The sequence below is a fragment of the Arachis hypogaea genome, chromosome 17, assembly GCF_003086295.3.
Source record: "Arachis hypogaea cultivar Tifrunner chromosome 17, arahy.Tifrunner.gnm2.J5K5, whole genome shotgun sequence".
Classification (NCBI taxonomy): Eukaryota; Viridiplantae; Streptophyta; class Magnoliopsida; order Fabales; family Fabaceae; genus Arachis; species Arachis hypogaea.
In genome coordinates, this window is record NC_092052.1 from 54,935,915 (window position 1) to 54,962,891 (window position 26,977).

General features: G+C 39.3%; 2 protein-coding genes and 1 non-coding gene across 3 annotated transcripts; all 3 read left to right on the top strand.

Moving 5' to 3' along the window:
- Positions 1-1,569: 1,569 nt before the first annotated feature.
- Positions 1,570-2,436, top strand: LOC112763295 (uncharacterized). Its single transcript, XM_025809002.1, has one exon. It carries the CDS (start codon positions 1,570-1,572, stop codon positions 2,434-2,436), a length of 867 nt encoding a protein of 288 aa, XP_025664787.1.
- Positions 2,437-4,530: 2,094 nt separating this feature from the next.
- Positions 4,531-5,001, top strand: LOC140180603 (uncharacterized). Its single transcript, XM_072221851.1, has one exon. The coding sequence runs from the start codon at positions 4,531-4,533 to the stop codon at positions 4,999-5,001; it is 471 nt and encodes a 156-aa protein (XP_072077952.1).
- A 5,838-nt stretch (positions 5,002-10,839) lies between these two features.
- LOC112768850 (small nucleolar RNA R71) lies at positions 10,840-10,947 on the top strand. The gene has a single exon (XR_003186232.1). It is a non-coding gene; the product is annotated as a small nucleolar RNA R71 (small nucleolar RNA).
- The last annotated feature ends 16,030 nt before the right edge of the window (positions 10,948-26,977 follow it).

Consider the following 26,977-nt stretch of genomic DNA (forward strand, 5'->3'; position numbering starts at 1 on the left):
GATCCAATTAGACACCTCAAGGACTTTCATAGGGTATGCTCGACCACTAGGCGGGAAGGATCCGATGAAGTAGTGATATGGTTGTTTGCCTTCCCTTTCTCTCTTGAGGGAAGAGCCAAAGAGTGGTTTTATACCTTACCTAGTGATGTTGTCTCTGATTGGGACTTGCTTAGAAGAGAATTCATAGATAAATTCATGCCTGTAGAAATGACGGATAAGCTAAGGAAGGAGATCTCATGTATTGTACAAGGCGAGATGGAAACCCTATATGAGTATTGGGAGCAGTTTCGCAAACTTCTTGACTCATGTCCCAACCACATAATTGACACTCAAGTATTGCTTAGCTATGTGTTCCAAGGCATGAGAGAGCAAGATAAGAATCTATTGGATGCCTCAAGCAACGGTTTTTTGTCAAAGTATAGGACGGCGGAGGAGGCATGGCAACTCATTACCGACTTGGCCGAATCCATTCAACATGTTAGACAGAGAATCAACCGCCCAAAGGCCGTGAATGAAGTCTCTTCTAGTGGTGAGACCGCCACCCTTACCAAAACCTTGTGTGAGATGACAAGTCTTCTAAAGCAACTCCAAGTGAATCAACAACAACCTCCACCATCTCCTCAACACCAACAAAGCCAACAATTGGTTCCCCAAAAAGCATGAGGTATTTTCTCATGCTACTTCCACTACACGGATGAAAGTCCGAGTCTCCAAGAAGATAACACTTTAGCGGCTACCCACAACTTTTATGATCGCTCCTTCTATGAGCGCCCTAATCAAGGATACCATTCACAAGGGAGCAATTTCAACCAAGGGTACCCCCATCAAGGAAGCAATTATAACCAAGGGAGTAGCAACTCTAATCAAGGTTGGAGGGATAGCTCCAACCAAGGTTGGTGGGACAATTATCAATAAGGAGGTAGGGACAATGGAGGCAACCAAAGATGGAACACCAACAATCCACAAAACCGACACTCACAAAACCCTCCAAATCAATAACCAAACCAAGGAAGAAACTACCAAACTTACATACTACCTCATAGACAACCACTTCCACCCAACCAATCACAAGTACCACAAATCACCTATCCTTCCACTTCTTTAAATCAAGATGAGACACTCCGGTCCATACTCCAAGGGCAAAAAGAACTCCAAAATACACTCAACTCTAGTCTTAATGGCCTCACTTTCACCCTCCAAGCTCTCATTGCTCGCATGGAGCTACCATCTACCTCCACTCCTCAAGCTCCAAACTCTAGTGCCATACCTTCTCAACCTCTACCCAATCCCAAGGGTGGTATCAACACCATAGCCTTGAGGTCCAAAACTAAATTGAAAGAGAGGGGCTCAAAGGCACCTAGTCCAATGATAGTTGCTCAAGAGGAGGATAGAGTTGAGATAGAAGAAATAGAAGAGGAGGAGGAAACACATGAGATAGTTGAAGATGAAGACCCTCAACCAAGGAGTGAAGTCCCTAGAAAGGAGCAAGTCTTGGAGGAAGTGGCTCAACCAATCCCATTTCCTACATTGGCAAGAAGGACCAAGAAGCATGTAGAACTTGACCCAAAAATGGTAGAGATGTTCATGAAAGTAGAGGTAACTATCCCTCTCTTTGATGCTATTCATCAAGTGCCTAAATATACAAAGTTTCTTAAGAACTTGTGCCTGAACAAAGATAGAATCCATGAGTTAGAAACCATTCCATTAGGGAGTTCTATTTTGGCTTTGATGGGAGCCATCCCAGAAAAGTGTGTTGATCTGGGCCTTTGCTTGGTCTCTTGTATCATCGATGGAGTCCAATTCATTGATTGTATGTGTGACCTTTGTGCATGCATTAGCATTATGCCCCTTTCCATTTATCATATATTGAAGCTCCCACTGTTGAAACGGTTGGCAGCTAGGTTTTTCTTGGCGGACAAGAGCATAATAACCGTGACGGGTATTGCGGAAGATGTGTTAGTCAACATAAAGGGTTTGGTATTTCCAATTGATTTACATATCCTTGAGATGCCACCAAGTGAATCCAAAAGGACATCATCTATCCTACATGGGACGCCGTTTTTGAGGACCTCTAGATTCAAGTTGGATGCCCATTCGAGAACCTACTCATTTGGGATAGATGGGAGACTCGTAAGTTTTAGCTTAGAAGAAGCAATGAAGCACCCACTGGAGAACTATTCCATATTCCGGTGTGATTTAATTGACAACATTGTGGCCGAAGTACATTATGCAAAGCTAGATGAGAAACATATGATTGAAGAAAATAGTGAAGACCAAAGTGAAGAAGTTCAAGTGTCAATTCAAGAGCAAAAGCTTGAATTGAAGCCACTGCCGCCCCACCTAAAGTACTCATACCTTGATGAAGCCCACAAGTTCCCGGTGATTTATCAAGGGAACAAAATCCTCAACAAGAAGAGAAGTTGCTATGTGTTTTGAGGAGGAACAAAAGAGTAATAGGATGGAGCTTGGCAGATCTAGTGGGGATATGTCCCCGAGTGTGTGAGCACCGGATCTTCTTAGAGGAAGAAGCTAGACCCGTTAGACAACCTCAAAGACGACTGAATCCTACCATTCTAGAGATCGTCAAGAAGGAGGTGACCCGGTTACTCGAGGCAGACATCATCTACCCCATTTCGGATTGTTAATGGGTGAGTCCCGTTCAAGTTGTGCCAAAGAAATCTGGGGTAACCACAATCAAGAATGAAAGCGATGAGCTTATAGCAACAAGGGTGCAAAAATCTTGGAGGGTATGTATCGACTACCGAAGGTTGAACTCGGCCACTAGAAAGGATCATTTTCCACTTCCGTTTATCGATCAAATTCTTGATCGGCTATCCGTAAACCTTATTATTGCTTTCTAGATGGCTATTCGGGGTACTTTCAAATCTACATTGCTCTAGAGGACCAAGAAAAAACAACATTTACTTGCCCCTTTAGAACTTATGCCCACAAGCGTATACCATTTGGCCTATGCAATGCACCGGCAACTTTCCAAAGATGCATGATGAGCATATTTGCGGATTTTCTAGAGCAATGCATGGAGGTATTCATGGATGACTTCACGGTATATGGTGATTCTTTTGATCATTGCTTGGATAACCTTGAAAGAGTTTTGGAAAGATGTACTAAATCCAACCTTGTCTTAAATTTTGAGAAGTGCCATTTCATGGTAAGGCAAGGCATTGTTTTAGGACATATTGTTTCCAAAGATGGTATTTCTGTAGATCCAGCAAAGATCAATGCTATATCTAGCTTGCCTTATCCCTCTTCCGAGAGGAAAGTCTGTTCTTTCCTTGGACATGCAGGATTCTATCGAAGATTCATAAAGGACTTTAGTAAGGTAGCATTGCCTCTCTCAAGATTGTTGCAAAAGGACATTGAGTTTGATCTAAGCAAGGAGTTCATCGAGGCTTTTGACAAGCTCAAGGTAGCATTGACCCAAGCTCCCATCGTGCGAGGGCCGGATTGGAGTCGGCCATTCGAAATAATGTGTGATGCTTCAAATTCTGCCGTGGGAGCCTCGTTAGCACAACGCGAGGGTAAAAATCCATATGTCATAGCCTATGGATCAAAAACACTAGATGGAGCCCAATCCAACTACACTACCACCGAAAAAGAACTATTGGCAATAGTTTTTGCCTTGGACAAGTTTCGAGCAATCTACTTGGTTCCAAGGTGGTAGTATACTCGGATCATGCGACGTTAAAGCATTTGTTGGCTAAGAAGGAATCCAAACCGAGATTGATTAGATGGGATTTATTGTTGCAATAATTTGACTTGGAAATTAAAGATAGGAGTGGTTCACAAAATCTAGTGGCGGACCACTTAAGTCGCCTTGAACATACCAAAGGCAATACCACTCCTATTAATGATTCTTTTCCCTTTGAGGGCTTGCAAGCAATCTTGGAAGTTATTCCTTGGTATGCATCAATTGCCAATTACTTCGTGTCTCGCTCCTTTCCTCCTAATCTCTCCAAACGTCAAAGGGATAAGCTAAAAAGCGAATCCAAATACTATGTGTGGGATGACCCATACCTTTGGAGATGTGGAGCGGATGAAGTAATTCGGAGGTGCATTCCACAAATCGAATTCCACTCAATCTTGGAAGCTTGCCACTCCTCTGAAGGAGGAGGCCATTATGGACCTCAAAGAACGGCAAGGAAAATCCTAGATTGTGGATTTTGGTGGCCAACTCTTTTCAAGGACTCTTCTCTTTTTTGTAAATCTTGTTCTCAATTCCTTAGATTTGGTAATATCTCCAAGAAGGACGAAATCCCCCAACAAACCATGCTATTTTGTGAGATTTTTTATGTGTGGGGTATCGACTTCATGGGGCCATTCCCAAATTCTAATGGTTTTCTCTACATTCTACTAGCCATTGATTATGTGTCCAAATGGGTGGAAGCAATACCCACCTGGACGGACGATGCTAATGTGGTCCTTTCTTTTGTGAGAAATAACATCATTTGTATATTTGGGTCGCCACGAGCAATCGTGAGCGACCAAGGCTCACATTATTGCAATAGAAGAATGGAAGGGCTAATGAAGAAATACGGCATCATGCATAAAGTGGCTATGGCCTTCTACCCACAGATAAACGGCCAAGCTGAGGTTTCCAATCGGGAGATTAAACGCATATTGGAAAGGATTGTGAAACCCAATAGAAAAGATTGGAGTGCCAAGCTTACCGACGCACTATGGGCATACCAAATGGCATACAAGATGCCAATTGGCATGAGCCCCTTTCTGTTGGTGTATGGAAAAGCTAGCCACTTACCGGTGGAGGTAGAGCATAGAGCATATTGGGCCGTCAAGGAGTGCAATCCAAGTTTGGGTGGGGCCGGAGTTGAGAGAAAGCTTCAACTAGTGGAATTAGAGTGTTTGAGGTTGGAAGCCTATGAGAACTCGAGACTTTACAAGGAGAAAATGAAAGCCGTGCACGACAAGAATATAAGAAGAAGAGAATTTAGAGCCGGTGATCTAGTCCTCCTTTACAATTAAAGGTTGAGATTGTTGCCCAGAAAACTAAGGTCAAAATGGGATAGCCCATATTGAGTGGAGAAAGCGGAGCCCTATGGAGTCTACCATTTACGCCATCCCTCAAGTCCGGATATCTTCAAGGTCAATGGGCACCGTCTCAAGTTATATCATGGTGAGCAAATGAAGAGCAACAAGGAGATTGAGGTATTCCTTTTGGAAGATGCACCTCTTGGCAAAGAGCAATGAGCTAGTGAAAGTCCAACTTAAGGACATTAAACAAAAGTGCTAGGTGGGAGACAGCCCACCATGGTGAGATCTATCTTTTTGCCCCTTTTGTATATAGTTCTTGAATTCTTCATTGTTTTGTGATTGCTTAGCTACAGTTTTGTTTGGTTAGATTTGATTGTGACTACCTTAGATATATTGATTCGTGACTTTTTGAGTTAAATTTGACTTAGTGTTCTCCATTTAGTGTTCTTTTTCATTCACGTGCTTGTTCATATGTGCATTGAGCTTACTACTTTTGTTGCTTCATTCCTACATGCTCATCCCTTAACTCTTATCTCTTGTTATTGATGTTGAGAGTGTGTGCTCCTCATGCTTCTTGCTTGCATGCCTATATCACTCCTATATATTGCTGGAAAGTATGGACTATTATATATTGCTGGAAAGCCCTAGATGTATACTTTCCAACACAATTAGAGTCACGCCATTTGGAGTTCTGTAGCTCCAAAAAATCCACTTTGAGTGCAGGGAGGTCAGAATCCAACAGCATCTGCAGTCCTTCTTCAACCTCTGAATCTGATTTTTTCTCAGGTCCTTCAATTTCAGCCAGAAAATACCTGAAATCACAGAAAAACACACAAACTCATAGTAAAGTCCAGAAATGTGATTTTTAATTAAAAACTAATAAAAATATAATGAAAACTAATTAAATCATACCAAAAAAATACTAAAAACAATGCCAAAAAGTGTATAAATTATCCGCTCATCACAACACCAAACTTAAATTGTTGCTTGTCCCCAAGCAACTGAAAATCAAATAGGATAAAAAGAAGAGAATATAATATAAATTCCAAAATATCAATGAAACATAGCTTCAATCAGATGAGCGGGACTTGTAGCTTTTTGCCTCTTGAATAGTTTTGGCATCTCACTTCCTCCATTGAAGTTCAGAATGATTGGCATATATAGGAACTCAGAATTCAGATAGTGTTATTGATTCTCCTAGTTCAGTATGTTGATTCTTGAACACAGCTACTTCATGAGTCTTGGCCGTGGCCCTAAGCACTTTGTTTTCCAGTATTACCACCGGATACATAAATGCCACAGACACATAACTGGGTGAACCTTTTCAAATTGTGACTCAGCTTTGCTAAAGTCCCCAATTAGAGGTGTCCCGGGTTCTTAAGCACACTCTTTTTTTGCTTTGGACCTTGACTTTAACCGCTCAGTCTCAAGTTTTCACTTGACACCTTCACGCCACAAGCACATGGTTAGGGACAGCTTGGTTTAGCCGCTTAGGCTAGGATTTTATTCCTTTAGGCCCTCCTATCCACTGATGCTCAAAGCCTTGGATCCTTTTTATTACCCTTGCCTTTTGGTTTTAAGGGTTACTGGCTTTTTGCTCTTGCCTCTTGTTTTTAAGAGCTTTTGGCTTTTTCTGCTTGCTTTTTCTTTTTCTTTCTATTTTTTTTCGCAAGCTTTCTGTATTCACTGCTTTTTCTTGCTTCAAGAATCATTTTTATGATTTTTCAAATTATCAAATAATATTCTCCTATTCATCATTCTTTCAAGAGCCAACATATTTAACATTCTTAAACAACAACTTCAAAAGACATATGCACTGTTCAAGCATTCATTCAGAAAACACAAAGTATTGCCACCACATCAAAATAATTAAACTAGTTTCAAGGATGAATTCGAAACCATGTACTTCTTGTTCTTTTGTAATTAAAACATTTTTCATTCAAGAGAGGTGATGGATTCATAGTACATTCATAACTTTAAGGCATAGACACTTAAATACTAGTGATCATGAAGACAAAAACATAAACAAACATAAAGCATAAAAATCGAAAAATAGGAAAATAAATAAACAAGGAGATTAAGGAATGAGTCCACCTTAGTGAGGGTGGCGTCTTCCTCTGCTTGAAGAACCAATGGTGCTTTTGAGCTCCTCTATGTCTCTTCCTTGTCTTTCTTGCTCCTCCCTCATAGCTCTTTGATCTTCTTTAATTTCATGGAGGATGATGGAGTGCTCTTGATGTTCCACCCTTAATTGTCCTATGTTGGAACTTAATTCACCTAGGGAAGTGTTGATTTGTTCCCAATAGTTTTGTGGAGGAAAGTGCATCCCTTGAGGCATCTCAGGGATTTCATGGTGAGGACTTTCCTCATGCTCATATTGAGGTCCATGCTCTCTTGTTTGCTCCATCTTTTTCTTAGTGATGGGCTTATCCTCTTCAATGAGGATGTCTCCCTCTAAGTCAATTCCAGCCGAATTGCAGAGGTGGCAAATGAGGTGAGGAAAGGCTAACCTTGCCAAAGTAGAGGTCTTGTCAGCCACCTTGTAGAGTTCTTGAGGTATAATCTCATGAACTTCCACTTCCTCCCCAATCATGATACTATGGATCATGATGGCCCGGTCTATAGTAACTTCAGACCGGCTGCTAGTAGGAATTATTGAGCGTTGAATGAACTCCAACCATCCTCTAGCTACTGGTTTGAGGTCAAGCCTTCTTAGTTGAACCGGCTTGCCCTTTGAGTCAATTTTCCATTGAGCTCCTTCCACACATATGTCCATGAGGACTTGGTCCAACCTTTGATCAAAGTTGACTCTTCTAGTGTAGGGGCGTGCATTTTCTTCCATCATTGGCAAGTTGAACGTCAGCCTTACATTTTACGGACTGAAATCTAAGTATTTCCCCCGAACCATGGTAAGCCAATGCTTTGGATTCGGGTTCACACTTTGATCATGGTTCCTTGTGATCCATGCATTTGCATAGAACTCTTGAACCTTTAGGATCCCGACTTGTTGAATGGGGTTGGTGAGAACTTCCCAACCTCTTCTTTGGATTTCAAGTCAGATCTCTGGATACTCATTCTTCTTGAGTTTGAAAGGAACCTCAGGGATCACTTTCTTCTTGGCCACAACTTCATAGAAGTTGTCTTGATGGACCTTTGAGATGAATCTCTCCATCTTCCATGACTCAGAGGTGGAAGCAATTGCCTTCCCTTTCCTCTTTCTAGAGGTTTCTCTGGCCTTAGGTGCCATAAATGGTTATGGAAAAACAGAAAGCAATGCTTTTACCACACCAAACTTAAAATGGTTGCTCGTCCTCGAGCAAAAGAAAAGAGAAAGAAGTAGAAGAAGAAGAAAAATGGAGGAGATGGAGGGAGAAGTTGGATTCGGCCATTTAGGGTTGGGTTTGGGAGGGAAATTATTTTGAATTTAAAGGTAGGTGGGGTTTTTGGGGAAGAGATGAGGGATGTGAGTGGTGAAGAGGTGATGGGAAAGAGTGATTGAGTTGATTGGTGAGGGGTATTTGGGGAAGAGAATTATGAAAAGGTGTGAAGAGGAGAGAAGAAGTAGGTGGGGATCCTGTGGGGTCTACAGATCCTGAGGAGATCCTGTGGGGTCCACAGATCCAGTGGGGCCAAGGACTTTAATCATCCTTGCTCCAATTAGGCGTGTAAATGCCTTCTGTAGGCAATCCTGGCGTTTAACGCCAGATTGCAGCATATTTCTGGCGTTAAACGCCACTTCCATGCTTGTTTTGGGCGTTCAACGCCAGTCTGCAGCATGTTTCTAGCGTTGAACACCAATTTTCCTCTAGGGTGCATTCCTGGCGTTTAAACGCCAGAATGCTACTTGTTTCTGGCGTTTAACGCCAGTTTCATGCTCTTTTCTGGCGTTAAATGCCAGCCAGATGCTCCTTACTGGCGTTTAGTAAGCCCTTCCTCAAGGGTGTTCTATTTTCAATGCTGTTTTTCATTCTGTTTTTGAATTTTTTTGTAGTTTTTGTGACTCCACATGATTATCAACCTAGTAAATCAAGAAATAACAAAGAGAAAATAAAATAAAACATATTAAATAACATTGGGTTGCCTCCCAACAAGCGCTTCTTTAATGTCAATAGCTTGACAGTGGACTCTCATTGAGCCACACAGGTGATCAGGTCAATTTTATAGATTTCCAACACCAAACTTAGAGTTTGGATGTGGGGATTCAACACCAAACTTAGAGTTTGGCTGAGGCCTCCCAACACCAAACTTAGAGTTTGATTGTGGGGGCTTTGTTTGACTCTGTAGTGAGAGAAGCTTTTCATGCTTCCTTTCCATGGTTACAGAAGGAGAACCTTGAGTTTTAAACACAAGGTAGTCCTCATTCAGTTGAAGGACCAACTCTCCTCTGTCCACATCAATCACAGCTCTTGCTGTGGCTAGGAAGGGTCTTCCAAGGATGATGGATTCATCCTCTTCCTTCCCAGTGTCTAGGATTATGAAATCAGCAGGGATGTAAAGGTCTTCAACCTTTACTAACATGTCCTTTACTAGTCCATAAGCCTATTTTCTTGAGTTGTCTGCCATCTCTAGTGAGATTCTGGTAGCTTGCACCTCATAGATTCCCAATTTCTCCATTACAGAGAGGGGCATGAGGTTTATCCCTGACCCAAGGTCACATAGAGCCTTCTCAAAGGTTATGGTGCCTATGGTACAAGGTATTAAGAACTTTCCAGGATCCTGTTTCTTCTGAGGCAATATCAGTTGATCCAGATCACTTAGTTCATTGATGAGCAAGGAAGGTTCATCTTTCCAAGTCTCATTACCAAATAATTTGGCATTCAGCTTCATGATTGCAACAAGGTACTTGGCAACTTACTCTTCAGTAACATCCTCGTTCTCTTCAGAAAAAGAATATTCATCAGAGCTCATGAATGGCATATAGAGGTTTAATGGAATCTCTATGGTCTCCAAATGAGCCTCAGAGTCCTTTGGTTCCTCAAAGGAAAACTCCTTGTTGATCACTGGCCGTCCCAGGAGGTCTTCCTCACTGGGATTCACGTCCTCCTCCTCTTTTGTGGTTTCGGCCATGATGGTCATTTCAATGGCCTTGCACTCTCCTTTTGGATTTTCTTTTGTATTGCTTGGGAGAGTACTAGGAGGGGTTTCAGTGATCCTTTTACTCAGCTGGCCCACTTGTGCTTCCAAATTTCTAATGGAGGACCTTGTTTCATTCATGAAACTTAGAGTAGCCTTAGATAGATCAGAGACTATATTTGCCAAGCTAGATGGATTCTGCTCAGAACTCTCTGTCTTTTGCTGAGTGGATGATGGAAAAGGCTTGCTATTGCTAAACCTGTTTCTTCCACCATTATTAAATCCTTGTTGAGGCTTTTGTTGATCCTTCCATGAGAGACTTGGATGATTTCTCTATGAGGAATTATAGGTGTTTCCATAGGGTTCACCCATGTAATTCACCTCTGCTATTGCAGGGTTCTCAGGATCATAAGCTTCTTCCTCAGAAGATGCCTCTTGAGTACTGTTGGATGCAGCTTGCATTCCATGCAGACTCTGAAAAATCATATTGACTTGCTGAGTCAATATTTTATTCTGAGCCAATATGGCATTTAGAGTATCAATTTCAAGAACTCCCTTCTTCTGAGGCGTCCCATTACTCACAGGATTCCTCTCAGAAGTGTACATGAACTGGTTATTAGCAACCATGTCAATGAGTTCTTGAGCTTCTGCAGGTGTTTTCTTTAGGTGAATGGATCTACCTGCAGAAGTATCCAATGACATCTTACCTAATTCAGACAGACCATCATAGAATATATCCAGGATGGTCCATTCTGAAAGCATGTTAGAAGGACACTTTTTGGTCAGTTGCTTATATCTCTCCCAAGCTTCATAGAGGGATTCACCTTCTTTCTGTTTGAAGGTTTGAACATCCACTCTAAGCTTACTCAGCTTTTGAAGAGGAAAGAACTTGGCTAAGAAAGCCGTGACCAGCTTATCCCAAGAGTTCAGGCTATCTTTGGGTTGAGAGTCCAACCACACTCTAGCTCTGTCTCTTACAGCAAACGGGAAAAGCATAAGCCTGTAGACCTCGGGATCAACCCCATTGGTCTTAACAGTATCACAGATCTGCAAGAATTCCGTTAAGAACTTAAAAGGATCTTCAGATGGAAGTCCTTGAAACTTGCAGTTCTACTGCATCAGAGAAACTAATTGAGGTTTCAGCTCAAAGTTGTTTGCTCCAATGGCAGGGATGGAGATGCTTCTTCCATGTAAATTGGAATTAGGTGCAGTGAAGTCACCAAGCATCCTCCTTGCATTATTATTATTTTCGGCTGCCATCTCCTCTTCTTGTTCGAAAATTCCTGTAAGGTTTTCTCTGGATTGTTGTATTTTAGCTTCTCTTAGTTTCCTTTTTAGAGTCCTTTCAGGTTCAGGATATGCTTCAACAAGAATGTTCTTGTCCTTGCTCCTGCTCATATGACAAAGAAGCGAATAACAAAGAAAATATGGAATCCTCTATGTCACAGTATAGAGATTCCTTTGTATGAGTAGAAGAAGAAAAGAATGTAATGTAAAGAAGAATGGATAATCCAAACACAAGGGTGAGGATAGAAGCAGAGATATGAGATGAAGAGTAGTGTTAGTAAGTAATTAAATAAATAGAAGAAGATGAGAGAGAAGTTTTCGAAAATAATTAAAATAAAAATTAAATTTAAAGTTAAATTTCGAAAATTAAAGTTTGAAATTAAATTAAAAATTAAAATTTAAAATAATTAGTTAATTAAAAAGGAATTTTGAAAAAAAAAATAGGGAGGGATTTTCGAAAATTTGAGGTAGAAAGTTAGTTGGGCAGTTTTGAAAAAGATAAGAATCAAACAAAAAGTCAATTAGTTAGTTGAAAAAGATTTGAAATTCAATTTTGAAAAGATAAGAAGATGAGAAGTTAGAAGAAATATTTCAAAATCAAATTTTTGAAAAAGATATGATTTAAAAAGATATGATAGAAAAGATATGATTGAAAGAGATTTGTTTAAAAAAGATTTGAAATTTTAAAATCAAAATTAATGACTTGACATACAAGTAATCACAAGATATGATTCTAGAACTTAAAGTTTGAATCTTTCTTAACAAACTTGAAATTTTTGAATCAAAACATTAATTGTTGATAATATTTTCGAAAATTATGAGATAAAATTAAGAAAAATATTTTTGAAAAATATTTTTAAAATTTTTGAAAATAAATAAGAAAAATGAAAGAGATTTGATTTTTAAAAAATATTTTGAAAAAGATAAGATTTTCAAATTGAAAATTTGATTTGACTCATAAGAAACAACTAGATTTTTAAAATTTTGAAAAAAGTCAACTCAAATTTTCGAAAATTTATGAGAGAAAAAGGGAAAGATATATTTTTGATTTTTGAATTTTTTTTTATGATGAAAGAGAAAAACATCAAAAAGACTCAATGCATGAAAATTTTGGATGAAAACATGTGATGCATGCAAGAACACTATGAATGTCAAGATGAACACCAAGAACACTTTGAAGATCAAGATGAACATCAAGACTTATTTTTGAAAAATTTTCAAGAAAAGAAAACATGCAAGACGCCAAACTTAAAATTTTTTTATTCTTTAGACATTAACAAATTGAGAATGCATATGAAAAACAAGAAAAGATACAAAACAAGAAAATATGAAGATCAAACAAGAAGACTTACTAAGAACAACTTGAAGATCATGAAGAACACTATGAATGCATGAATTTTCAAAAATTTTTAGAAAAATAAAAATATGCAATTGACACCAAACTTAGAAATTGACTCAAGACTCAAACAAACACATAAAATATTTTTGATTTTTATGATTTTATTAATTTTTTTGGATTTTTGTACATTTTTATTTTTTTGAAAACATATAGGGAAAAGGAAGCAATAAATTCAAAGTCCTCAATCAAGATTCCAGGAATCATACCAGGTTAGTCTAAAACTTGATGGCCAACCAAACTTCAGCATACCATTTTGAAACTTTAGAATTCATTCTTAAAAATTTTAAAATAATTTTCGAAAACAAAGGGAAAATTTTTTTTTTTTTGAAAGATTTTTGAAGAAATTTTTTTTTCGAAAATAAGAAATAAAAAGCTTAAATTAAAATAAAATTACCTAATCTGAGCAACAAGATGAACCGTCAGTTGTCCAAACTCGAACAATCCCCGGCAACGGCGCCAAAAACTTGGTGTGCGAAATCGTGATCATTCCATTCCTTGGTAACGGCACTAAAAACTCAATACGCACGTTCATGATCTTATATCTGTTTCACAACTTCGTACAACTAACCAGCAAGTGCACTGGGTCGTCCAAGTAATAAACCTTACGTGAGTAAGGGTCGATCCCACGGAGATTGTCGGTATGAAGCAAGCTATGGTCACCTTGTAAATCTCAGTCAGGCGGATTCAACTAATTTTATGAATTGATAAATAAAAGATAAGTAAAATATAAAATAGGATACTGGTACTTATGTAATTCATTGGTGAGAATTTCAGATAAGCGTATAGAGATGCTTTCGTTCCTCTAATCTCTGCTTTCCTGCTATCTTCATCCAATCAATCATACTCCTTTCCATGGCAATCTTTGTGTAGGGCATCACCGTTGTCAATGGCTACTTCCCATCCTCTCTGTGAAAATGGTCCGATGCGCTGTCACTGCATGGCTAATCATCTGGAGGTTCTCGATCATACTGGAATAGGATTCACCATCCTTTTGCGTCTGTCACTACGCCCAGCACTCACGAGTTTGAAGCTCGTCACAGCCATCCCTTCCCAGATCCTACTCGGAATACCACAGACAAGGTTTAGACTTTTCGGATCTTGGGAATGGCTATCCATGGGTTCTAACTTATACCACAAAGACACTAATAACTCGGACTCGGTCCCCTGTATTAGATATCCAAGAGATATCCATAGAATCTAAGGTAGAACGGAAGTGGTTGTCAGGCACGTGTTCATAAGTTGAGAATAATGATGACTGTCACGATCATCACATCCATCATATTGAAGTGCAAATGAATATCTTAGAAGCGGAATAAGTTGAATTGAATAGAAAAACAGTAGTACTTTGCATTAATCCTTGAGGAACAGTAGAGCTCCACACCTTAATCTATGGTGTGTAGAAACTCTACCGTTGAAAATACATAAGTGATGAAGGTCCAGGCATGGCCGAGAGGCCAGCCCCTAAACGTGATCAAAGGATCAAAAGATAATCCAAAGACGTAAATACAATAGTAAAAAGTCCTATTTATACTGAACTAGTTACTAGGGTTTACAGAAATAAGTAAATGATGCAGAAATCCACTTCTGAGGCCCACTTGGTGTGTGCTTGGGCTGAGCATTGAGATTTACACATGTAGAGGCTTCTTTTGGAGTTGAACGCCAGTTTGTAGCCTGTTTCTGGCATTGAACTCCACTTTGCAACCTGTTTCTGGCGTTTGACTCTAGAATTCAGCATGGAACTGGCGTTGAACGCCAGTTTACATCATCAATCCTTATTCAACGTATGGACTATTATATATTGCGAGAAAGCCCTGGATGTCTACTTTCCAACGCAATTGGAAGCACACCATTTGGGGTTTTGTAGCTCCAGAAAATCCACTTTGAGTGCAGGGAGGTCAGAATCCAACAGCATCTGCAGTCCTTCTTCAACCTCTGAATCTGATTTTTGCTCAGGTCCCTCAATTTCAGCCAAAAAATACCTGAAATCACAAAAAAACACACAAACTCATAGTAAAGTCCAGAAATGTGATTTTTAATTAAAAAATAATAAAAATATAATGAAAACTAATTAAATCATACTGAAAACATACTAAAAATAATGCCAAAAAGCGTATAAATTATCCGCTCATCAGAGCCTCTTCTTGTCCCTTCGGCTCATGTTGCTCCATTTGTGATGCACCACATCGAGCGGAGGCAATGGGGGTTTCTTATGAGACAACCTAAGGAAGCCAATCTATCGTGGGTGGTGGAGTTATACTCCAACTACAACTCGGCTTCTCTTGCATTGGTTTTCGTGCGTAGAAAGCAAGTTCCCGTCACGGAGGAGGCCAATCAAAAAGTGCTTAAAACCGGCCCATTAGCGGATGGGATTGATGTTTACCAATAGATCTTGTTGGCCTGTTGTGAATATGAATTTGATTGGGGTGCCATTCTCTGAGTCATTGCCATACCCAAATCGTTTTGGATTCAAGGGAGAATGAGGCAAAGGCCCAAGGGCATTGACGCATGTTTTCTCACTCAAGAGGCTGGGGCGTGGGCCCAAATCTTATTTTGGCTTCCGAGCACCCATGGGTCATCCATTACCGCCGAGCTTGCCTTATTGTTTTGGTGCATCCTAACCGAGAAACTGGTCAATATTCCATCTATCATCTAGCAAGCCATGGGGCGTATTCATGCTAAGGGTGACCTACTCTTCCCCGCCTTGGTGACCGAGTTAGTTACGGTGGCCGGTGTTCACCGTGAGACCAAGGATCGAAAAGCCATAATCCTGGTTGATGGTAATGTTATACCAACCGAGAAATATCTCAAGGCTCCGGTGAGCACCAAGAACTTTGGCATGGCCACTCCCGCAAGCACTCCTGCTACTTCATCCGCACCGTCCAAGTCAACCCACCAATGCCTTAAGGATCTTCACAAGAAGATGGATCGTTATGAACGACAAAACCAACGCCGGTATGCCTATGTAAAGAAGCTTCTAAGTGTTGCCACCCCACCTATGAAGGAACTAGATATCTCTACATCCACCGCAACCTCAAGTGAAGATAGCGGTGATGAGGAAGATGATGGACATTTCGGAGTCGATCGCCCATTGTGCATCACTTATAGCACGGAGGACCGTCCTAAGTTTTAAGTGTGGGGAGGTCGGTCGACCGATCTCTATAGGTAACACCCGAATAAACTTTGAATCTCTTTTGTTAACTAGGATAGATTGCATGATTAGGTTTTTCATTTTTTTTTACATCCTTTGCATGATAGTTATATTTTAATAAGTCCACTTGGTTAGAGTAATGACTTCTTTCTGAAGAAACTAGAGTTTTAGGGCAACCCTACTAATTTTGAAAATTTTGGATGCTAAAATTGTTTGAAGAATGTAATTTGGAACATAGATTTTGAGCCAAGAACACAAGCAAGTGAGTTTTGAGCTTAATTGCATGGCTACATCTTCTAGCCACTTACCTTCCTTCTTGTGTGCATTATCCTCTCTCTATGATGGTGATCCTTAATTTGTTTGACTCTATATGTCCATTGTTATATGTATGAATGCATGTACATGATTGAGGCCATCAATTCACTTAGCCACTTACCCAAATGACCTTACCTTATAACAACCTTTGCAACTAACTTTGAGCCTATGCTTAACCCACTTATTCTTAATTTTAGCATATTACAAGCCAAAAGCGGAAAACCATGAATGTCTCTATTTGAATCCTTGAATAGCTTAGGCTAGAGTGTGTATGTCATTCAAGTGTGGAAAAACGGGAGAAGGGGGGAGGGGGACATTAGTTGAGGTAAGAGCATGTTGTTGATTTTGTTAAAAATATCGGAAAGTGGATACATACTCATGCATTAATCAAATGTTAAACCTTATGCATTAATGATCATGTATGTAGTTTTGAAAGAAAGAAAATAATTGAAAAAAAATAATAATAAAAGAAAAGAAAAAAATATGGAAAGGAAAAGAGAAGAAAAAATATGCATAGAAGAAAAAGAAAAAAAAGAAGAAGAAAAAAAACAATAAAAAGGGGACAAAATGCCCCAAAGTAATGCTTAAAAACAATCAATGGATATGTATAATGATCAAAAGTAAATGCATGAGTATGTGAAAGAGTGAGGAATGGGTAGTTAAGTTAGTACATAATTGTATAGGATGTTATATAGGTTAGGAGGGGAGCTTAAGTTAATCAGAGGATTCAATTTTTAGCCCACTTAGCCAACTATATAACCCTACCTTAACCCTAACCCCATTACAACCTAAGGAAAGACCTCATGATATATGTATGCATGCATAGAACAATTGTTAATTGGTTAGAGGAAGAACAAATTTTGGAAAAGCTTGAAGTAGGGGAGGATTGAGTGATCATCCCTATACACCGAGCGAATAGAGTGCAAACCCTTCCGGTGAGGGGTTTGAAGCTCATTACCTTGTTCCCGGCTCTCGCGAGCGTTCTTCATGTAAGTAGATTGCATCCCATGAGTCTCATTCTCTTGTGATCCCTTGATCTTTTGCTTTTCTTTAGCATGAAGACATGCTATAGTTTAAGTGGAGGGAGGTTGATAAACCCCATTTTTAGGGTTTATCATGTATAGATTTTGAAGGTTTTATCAATGATCTTCCACACTTATTCATATAAAAATGCATGATTTTGTGTTCCTTTCCTAATTTTGCCTCATAGATGAAAACATGCTTCTTTTACATTAAAATTGATATATTGTAATCCCCCACTATTACCATTCGATGCCGTGACCCGTTTGTTAAGTGGTTTCAGAAAGTTATAGGGCAAAAATGGCTAAGAGGGATGAAGGAAGCATGCATGAATGGAAGGAGCATGGAAAAATTAGAGTTTTGGAACTTCGGCATGGGCGCGCACGCGCACCGTACGCGTACACGCGGATGTGCACCCTCAGAGCCGGCTAGATGGAGCCGAAACGAGAAGCCGGCACGCTTACATGGCTCGGCCAAAAATACTTGGACGCGCGCGCGCACTGCGCGCCTGCGCGCACACTCGCAAAATGCTCCAGGGACGCGTACGTGTACTGTGCGCGTACACGCCGATGGCCGCACATGATTTTTTAAGAAGAAAATGTGACCAGCGACTTCAGGCAGTGGCAGGCCCTGTTTTGGGGCAGAATTCTGGCGGAAAGAGCATAAGAAGACTAAGGATTAAGGAGATTGGGACAATGAGACATAATTCTAGATATTTTGAGGAGTTAGTTACATTTTTGCTTTTAGAGAGAGAAACTCCAACTTCTCTCTAGGATTTTACTCTCTCCATTGCAATTCTTCTTTGATTTCTTGGTGAGATCCATTGCTAATTCACTTTTACTTTGATACAAGTTGTAGATCTACTCTTCTTCTACTCTCAATTAGTGTTCTCTTGATTCATTCACTTGGATCTAGATTTGTGACTTTGATGCGATATTTGCGTGTCGGTTACACTATACTCATGATTGGATTCATTGCTAATTTCTAATCCGGCATAAGAATATTTCGTTCATCAACAAGCCCATCACTAAAAGTATGATGGAGCACACTAGGGGGTCGGCACATGAACCACAACATGAGTATATGGGGCCACCTCAACATGAGATCCTGGAGATGCCTCAAGGGATGCATTTTCCTCCTCAAAGCTATTGGGATCAATGGCATACTTCTCTTGGAGAACTAAGCGCTAAGATAGATCAATTGAGGTTGGAGCATCAGGATCATTCCACCACCCTCCATGGAATAAGAGAAGATCAAAGAGCCATGAGGGAGGAACAAAGAATTATGAGGGAAGAACAACAGAGACAAGGGCGTGAAATAGAGGAAATCAAGCACTCTGATAAACCATTATTTTATGGTTTATCTTGGGCTAAATTGAGTGGTTTTTATCAATTCTTTGCACACTTATTCATACAATTTGCATGGTTTTACAAATCTTTCCCAATTTTGTTCTATGATTGAAAACTTTCTTCCTAAGCCTTTAAATTGTGTATTTTTAAATCCCCTTTATACCATTCGATGCTGTGATCCATGCGTTATGTGTTTTCAGGTTATATAGGACAGGAATGGCTTAAAGAATGGAGAGGAAGCTTGCAATAATGGAAGGAACACAAGAAACAAAGGAGATGACCAGCGAAGATCGATGCACACATATGGCTCACGCGTGCGCGTGACTTGAAGCTTTTCACAGCGACGCGTATGCGTGACAAGCAAAGATGCACAGCGACGCATACGCGTGACATGCGCAGAACACCATCGACGCGTACGCATGACGTGCGCCACGTGCAGAAATTGCAGAAGACGCTGGGGGCAATTTTGGGCTGGTTTTGGAACCAGTTTTCGGCCCAGAAACACAGACTAGAGCCAGGGGTCAAGTAGAGACTCAAGACACATTCACTTTTACACAATTTTAGTTTTAGTTTTGAATCTTAGAAAGAAAATCACTACTTCCTCTAGGGTTCTTCACATTCATAATTTTCTAGTTTTATGCTTTCGATTGGGATATTGAGAAGAGTTACTACCTCCGTTTGAAGTCTTTGCCATTACAGTTTGCTTTCTTATTTCCTTACTCTTTCAGTTTTCATTCACTTTGTTCAGAGTTACATATGGATATCTACGATTTTGGAAAGGATTAATGCAAAGAATTATTTTTACCTTTGATTAATTTTCTGTTATTATTTTACTTGAATTTCCATGTCTTCTTTTCATTCCCTTTTTATGTTTATGAAAATGGAATTCATGTCAATGGAGTAGACTCCCAATTTGACTTGGGAGTTGATTAATAGGAGACCCTTGAGTTGGAATACTCAAGTGTTAATTGGTAATTGGAAGTTGTTGGCTGACTCTCTAGTCACTAAAGCTAATCGTTCCATAGGAGAGGATTAGGACTTGTGAATCGGAGTTGGTTCAGTTACTTGACTTTCGTTTATTCGGTAAGGGATAACTAAGTAGAAACAACAACCTCTTACCATTACACTTGGGAAAATTCAACATGGATAGAACTTCTAATTAATCTTCTCCGAGTCAAAGCTTTTTATTTTAAATATATAAAACCTCTTTTTAATTTTCATTGCTTTAGTTAATAATTATTTTATTTTCCCCGTTCTCCAACTCTAAAACTTCTCAGAAAATTCCTGACCCATAAATTGCACTCTTTTGTCAACTCGTTGGGAGACGACCTAGGAATTCTACTCCTAGTATTTTATTCTTAAATTGTGACAACTCTTTTTAAATTGATAAGTGGAACTTTCGTCGGTTAAAAACTGTTCTTACAACGCTGTTCTTATTATAAATTCTTAATCGACAAACCTCCGCCCGTCAATTTTTGGCGCCGTTGCTGGGGAGTTGCAACAGTGTGCTACATTATTGGTTGGTGTAAATATTTTTGAATTTCAATAATTGCATATTTTATTTTATTTTATTACCATGAGCTGTATGTTTCTTTTATTGAATGACGCGTTCACTACCTGATCCGAGCTTAGCCACGTTTGATCCTGAAATCGAAAGAACTATTTCACATATTAGGTGAGCTCGGTGTCGGTTAGCCTCTGAGGGTGGTGAAGTGGTTACTACCAATTCACCAATCTTATCTGAGGGCGAATTTGAAGTGCCATTTGAGGAAGAAGCAAGCTCGTCTTCTACTGATTCTGTTGATTTACGTGCAGGTAATATGGCAGAGCATAGAAGGATTACTCTCTAGGAAGCAGGAGCTCCGTACTTTACACTACAACCGTATCAAGCCCGTCATCCAAATCTGGCTGCAGATTTTGAACTGAAGACTGCACAAATCAATCTACTGCCTAAGTTTCATGGCTTACCTGCTCAAGAGCCTATAAAGCACCTCAGAAATTTTCAGACAGCCTGCTCAACTACTAGGCGTCATGGTGCATATGAGACTACTATTTGGCTATATGCCTTCCCGTTCTCTCTTGAGGGAAAGGCAAGAGAGTGTTTCTACACTCAACCTTAAGAAGTTGTTACTAATTGGGATCTGCTTAGAAGGGAATTCCTGGACAAATACTTTCCAGCTGAAGTTACAGATAGACTGAGGAAAGAAATTTCCTGCATTATCCAAGGCAAATCAGAGACTCTTTACGAGTATTGGGAATGCTTCAAGAATCTCCTAGACTAATGTCCCCACCACATGATTGACCAGTTGGTGTTGATTAGCTATTTCACACAAGGCATGAAGCGTCAAGACAAGACTATATTAGATGCTGTGAGTAATGGCTCTCTGACAAAGTACAAGAAGGCAACAGAAGCGTGGCAATTGATCACCGATCTAGCTGAGTCTACTCGGAATGCCAGGCACAGGAACAACCATCCCAAGGCTATTACGGAGGTTTCCTCTAGTAGTGAGACTGATGCTCTCACATACTCTGGGAGAGATGACTAACATATTGAAGCAGCTACAGCTAAATCAACAACAACCTCAGCCTCCCCCACAATAACAGTGTCAATAGTTGGTTCCTTAGAGAGTGTGCGGAATATGTGCCTGCTATTCTCGTTACACTAAGAAATGTCCGCAACTCCAACAAGAAGACAACACCTTGGCAGCTACTAGCAACTACTATAACCGCCCAAATCAAGGGAATTATCAACAAGGCGATAATTATAACCAAAGTGGGAACTACAATCAAGGTTGGCAAGACAACTCTAACCAGGGATGGAGAGACAATTCCAACCAAGGGTGGAGAAATAATTCCAACCAAGCATGGAGGGACTACTACAATCAAAGAAGCAGAGTCAACGGTGGAAATCAGAGGTGGAACAAAAACAATAATCAGCAGAACTGGTATCAGCAGAATCCTTCCTACCAATAGTAGAACCAAGGCTAGCCTTACCGAGCACCTCACCAAAGGCAAGCCCAGGCACCTCAAAACAACCAACAGCAAGCCCCTCAAATTACTTACCCTCCTTCATCTTCCAATGATGAGATGCTTCGCTCTATTTCACAAGGACAAAAAACATTCAGAATACACTTAACTCTACCATAAATGGTCTTAACTCCACTCTACAAGTTCTCATTTCCCGGTTGGAACCACCTTCTACCCCCAATAATCAACCCACAAGCTCAAGTGCACTTCCTCTCAACCCTTACCTAACCCAAATGGTGGAATCAATGCCATTACTTTGAGGTCCAGAACCACACTGCAAGAGGGGAGTCATGAAGAGCCAAGCTCAAAAGAAGATATTCATGTTGAAGACATTGTTGAGGTAGAGGATGCTGAAGAAGAGGATGAAGTACAAGACATGGTTGAGGAAGAAGCGGCTCAACCAAGGAATGAAGTACCAAAGGAAGATGAGGTTACAAGAGAAGCCATTCCCATTCCTTTTCCACACCTTGCTAGGAAATCCAAAAAGCAGATGGAGCTAGACCCCAAAATGGTGGAGATCTTCAAAAAGGTTGAGGTAACTATTCTCCTTTTTTATGCCATTCACCAGGTACCTAAGTATGCTAAGTTTCTAAAAGATTTATGCACGAATAAAGATAAAATACATGATTTAGAAAATATTCCTCTAGGTAGCTCTATTTCTACTTTAATGGGTGCTATACTCGAAAAATGTGGTGATCCGGGTCCTTGCATGGTTACTATTACTATAGAGGGTGTACAATCTTTTGACTGCATGTGTGATTTAGGTGCATGTGTGAGTATTATGCCATTATCTGTATATGATGCCTTGAGGCTCCCTTCCTTAAAAAGGTCGGCAACACGTTTTGTTTTGGCAGATAAGAGCATAATTTCGGTGGTTGGAATTGCTGAAGATGTCCTGGTGGGTATTAAGTGGTTAACATTCCCTATTGACTTCTACATTTTGGAGATGCCCCCTAATGACTCAGGAAGACCATCATCCATCCTGCTTGGAAGCCATTTCTGAAGACTTCAAAGTTCAAATTGGATGCCTTCTCAGGAACTTACTCTTTTGAAATAGATGGTAGAGCAGTGAGCTTCAACTTGGATGAAGCTATGAAACACCCTCCGAAAGATCACTCCATCTTCCAGTGTGACATCATTAATGAGAGTGTAGCTGCAGTTCACCAAGAAGAAGTAGAAGAGATGCACATGGAGCAAGGTGCAAGTGTGGGAAAGCCCTCTAAACAAGATGAAGACACCTTGCCACCACCAATGGCTCTAGATGATCAAGTGTCAAGCCATGAGCAGAAAATGGAGTTGAAGCCCCTTCCACCCCACCTCAAGTATGCTTACCTTGAGTATCATCAGAAGCTTCCAGTTATCATTGCAAGGGAACTCACTTCCCAACAAGAGGAGCAGTTGCTTAGTGTGCTGAGAAGACACAAGAGAGCTACTGGGTGGAGCTTGGCGGATATAGTAGGTATCAGCCCTCACGTCTATGAGCACCGTATATTTTTAGAAGAGGGAGCAAGGCTTGTCTGTCAACCTCAAAAGCGGTTGAACCCCATCATCTTAGAAGTTTTCAAGAAGGAAGTAACCAGACTGCTTGAAGCTGATATCATCTATCCAATCTCGGATAGTGAATGGGTTAGCCCAGTACAAATGGTGCCCAAGAATTCTAGAGTAACAACAGTGAAGAATGAGCATGGAGAACTCATGGCAACTAGAGTGCAGAACTCCTGGAGGGTATGCATTGATTACAAGCGCCTCAACCAGGCTACTCGCAAGGATCACTACCCCCTGCCCTTCATCGATCAAATGCTTGATCGCCTATCAGGTAAATCACACTACTATTTTCTAGATGGTTACACTGGCTATTTTCAAATTCATATAGCTCCTGAAGATCAGGAGAAAACTACTTTTACATGTTCCTTTGGAACGTATGCATACAAGAGGATGCCTTTTGGCTTATGTAATGCACCGGCTACGTTTCAAAGATGCATGATGAGCATTTTCTCAGATCTTCTTGGGAACTGTATGAAAGTTTTCATGGATGACTTCATTTAACCTTTGCTTGGATAGTTTAGCTAGAGTATTGATCAGAAGACTTTTGTGTGGTTTAGAATTCACAATAAATTCTCATTGCAATATAGTTTCTAAACCATCAATGATACTTTCATACAAAAATTTGTTTATCACAAGTACAAACCCCTAAAATCTATAAACCAAAGTATTCAAACCTCGGGTCGTTCTCCCTAGGAATTACAATAAAGTGTCTTGTTATTGGTTATGGGTTATGTTTGGAGTTTTTGGGATAAGAGACATGAAATGTAAATGGCAATGAATTAAACTAATAGCTAAAAATGCCTTGGCAAGGTTTGGTAGTCAAGGATTTCTATCCTAATCACTAACCACAACATGAGAATTGGCAAGGATCAACCCCATTAAGTCATCCTCTAACTAATAAAGGAAAGTCAAATGAGCTATGACAATCCAAGTCCATAAGTCCTAGTTCTACACCAAATCAATTAGTGAGATCTAGAGTTAATGGCTCCCAATCGTCAATCACTTAGACATTAGCAACTCAAGAGTTCCTAAGTTATCTTCCCAAGCCAAGAGCATAAAATTCTACTCTAAAATCTAACTAAGCATTTTATCAAACACTTAGAAGGCATAAAAGGAAAGCATAGTAAAATTGCAAGGAAATGTAAATCTACACTAAAATCTAACCAAGTATTTTATCAAACACTTGGAAGGCATAAAAGGAAAACATAGTAAAATAGCAAGGAAAGTAAATATACACTACTCAATTGCAAGGAATTAAACAACAACAAATCAAATCAACAATAAAGGAACATGAATCATAAGTTGCATTGAAAGAGAGATAGAAGAACAAAAGTGCATCAACATAAAAGTAAAGGATTACAAGAATTAAATGCAAAACTAGAGAGAAAAAAGGTAGAAGAATAAGAATTTCAAAGAGAAAAGTAAATCAAAGCATGAAATTAAACTAGATCTAAGAGTTCCTAATCTAGATCTAACCTACTCCTAATTCTAGAGAGAAGAGAGAGCTTCTCTCTCTAGAAACTAACTAAAAGTATGTAAAAACTAAAATAAAACTAAACTAATGACTAGATGTCTCATCCCTCTTCTATCCTTGGCTTAAATAGCATTATAAATGAGTTGGATTGGGACCACAAAGCTTTAGAATTCGCTGGCCACGAGTTGCATTAAGTAAATCATGTGGCACCATCGATGCGTACGCATATTGTGCGCGTGCGCGTCTCTATCCACGATGCAACTATGAAAAATCTTATATCATTTCGAAGCTCTGGATGTTAGTTTTCCAACGCAACTGAAACCGTATCATTTGGACCTTTGTAGCTCAAGTTATGGTCGATTAAGTGCGAAGAGGTTAGCTTGATAGCTTTTGCGATTCCTTCATTTCTTCATGAGTTCTCCATTTTTACATGCTTTTCCTTCATTCCCTTGATCCAATCTTTGCCTCCTAAACATGAAATTACTTAACAAACATATCAAAGCATCTAATGGTATCAAGGTGAATTAATATTAAACAATTAAGGGCCTAAAAAGCATGTTTTCACTCTTAAGCACAATTAAAGGAGAATTTACAAAACCATGCTATTTCATTGAATAAATGTGGGAAAAGATGATAAAACCCTCTAAATTCAACACAAGATAAACCCTACAAATGGGGTTTATCAACCTCCCCACACTTAAACCAAGCATATCCTCATGCTTAAACCAAGAGAAAGCAAAGGGGTATCAACATTTATTCAATGAAATCTAACTAAATGCAACCTAAACTATATGCAACTATCTACATGAATGCAATTGCTTGGTCAAAATAAATCAATGTCCAAGAAGCATATATGCACAAGGGCTAAAGGTATTAGCAACCATGCCAAACCACAATTGAATTGAGCTATTAAATAATTTTACATACTTGCATGAAGAATGATGAACATAGGTGAAAACATGTAATTGAGCATCAAACCCTCACCGGATGTGTTTGCACTCTATTCGCTCAAGTGTGTAGGGTTGATTCACTCAATTCTCCCCTAATCATGCTTTCCAAGATTTGTTTTTCTTCTAACAAAAATCATTTATTTCATGCATGCATACACCTATCATGAGGTCTTTTCATTGGTTGTAATGGGGCTAGGGTCAAGGTAGGATGCATATTTGGTCAAGTGAGCTTGAAATTTGAATCTTTGATAAGCTTAGACTTCCCACCTAACCTATGACATCCTATCCAATTCAAACTAACCTAACTACCCATTTTTCACTTTTTGACATACTCATGCATTTTCTTTTCAATTGATCACAACACATATGCATTGATTTTATTGAGCTTCACTTTGGGGCATTTTATCCCCTTTTTATTTCTTTTCTTTTTCTATTTTTTTCTTTTGATATCTACATATATTTTTTTCTTTTTTTTCTTTTTTTCTTTTTTCTTTTTCCAATAAAGTATATACAAGAGTATCAATGCATATGGTTTTACATTTGATTAACACATGAGCACGTACCCAATTTCCAATATTTACAACAAAAATACAAAATTACCCTTTTATTCACCGAATGTCCCAAGATTTCCCACACTTAAATGACACACACACACACACTAGCCTAAGCTAATCAAAGATCCAAATTAAGGACATTTATTGTTTTCCGCTTCAAGGCTTCTAATGTGCTAAAATTAAGAACAAAGTGGGTTAATCGTAGGCTCAAATTGGCTAACAATGGAAGATAAAAGGTAAGGTTATTTGGGTAAGTGGGTTAAAAGAAACGATGGCCTCAATCATATACATGCATAAATACAAGGAATAATGGACATAGAGAATCAAACAAATCAAAGATTACAATTATAGAAAGAGAATAATGCACACAAGAAGGAAAATAAGTGGCTATATAATGTAACCACATAATTAGGCTCAAATCTCACTTGCTTGTGTTCTTAGCTCAAAAATCATGTTCCACAATATATATATATATATATATATATATATATATATATATATATATATATATATATATATATATATATATATATATAATTCAAGCAAGTTCTATGAAAAGTTTTCACTCAAATCAATTGATGCCCTATAGATAGAATTCTTGAAAGATTCCATTATTTTGACTAAGCTTATTATGTATATATATGCAAAAATAAGAAAATGAAACAAAAATCCTAAAAGACCTAAAATGAAATGCAAAAGTGTTGGAATTAGAAATTTGTCACCCAAAATCGCTGACCGGTCGGACGACCTCCCCATACTTATAAGTTTGCACCGTCTTTGGTGCAAGCAAAGATGAACAGGGGGTACGACGACTCTCTGGATTGCT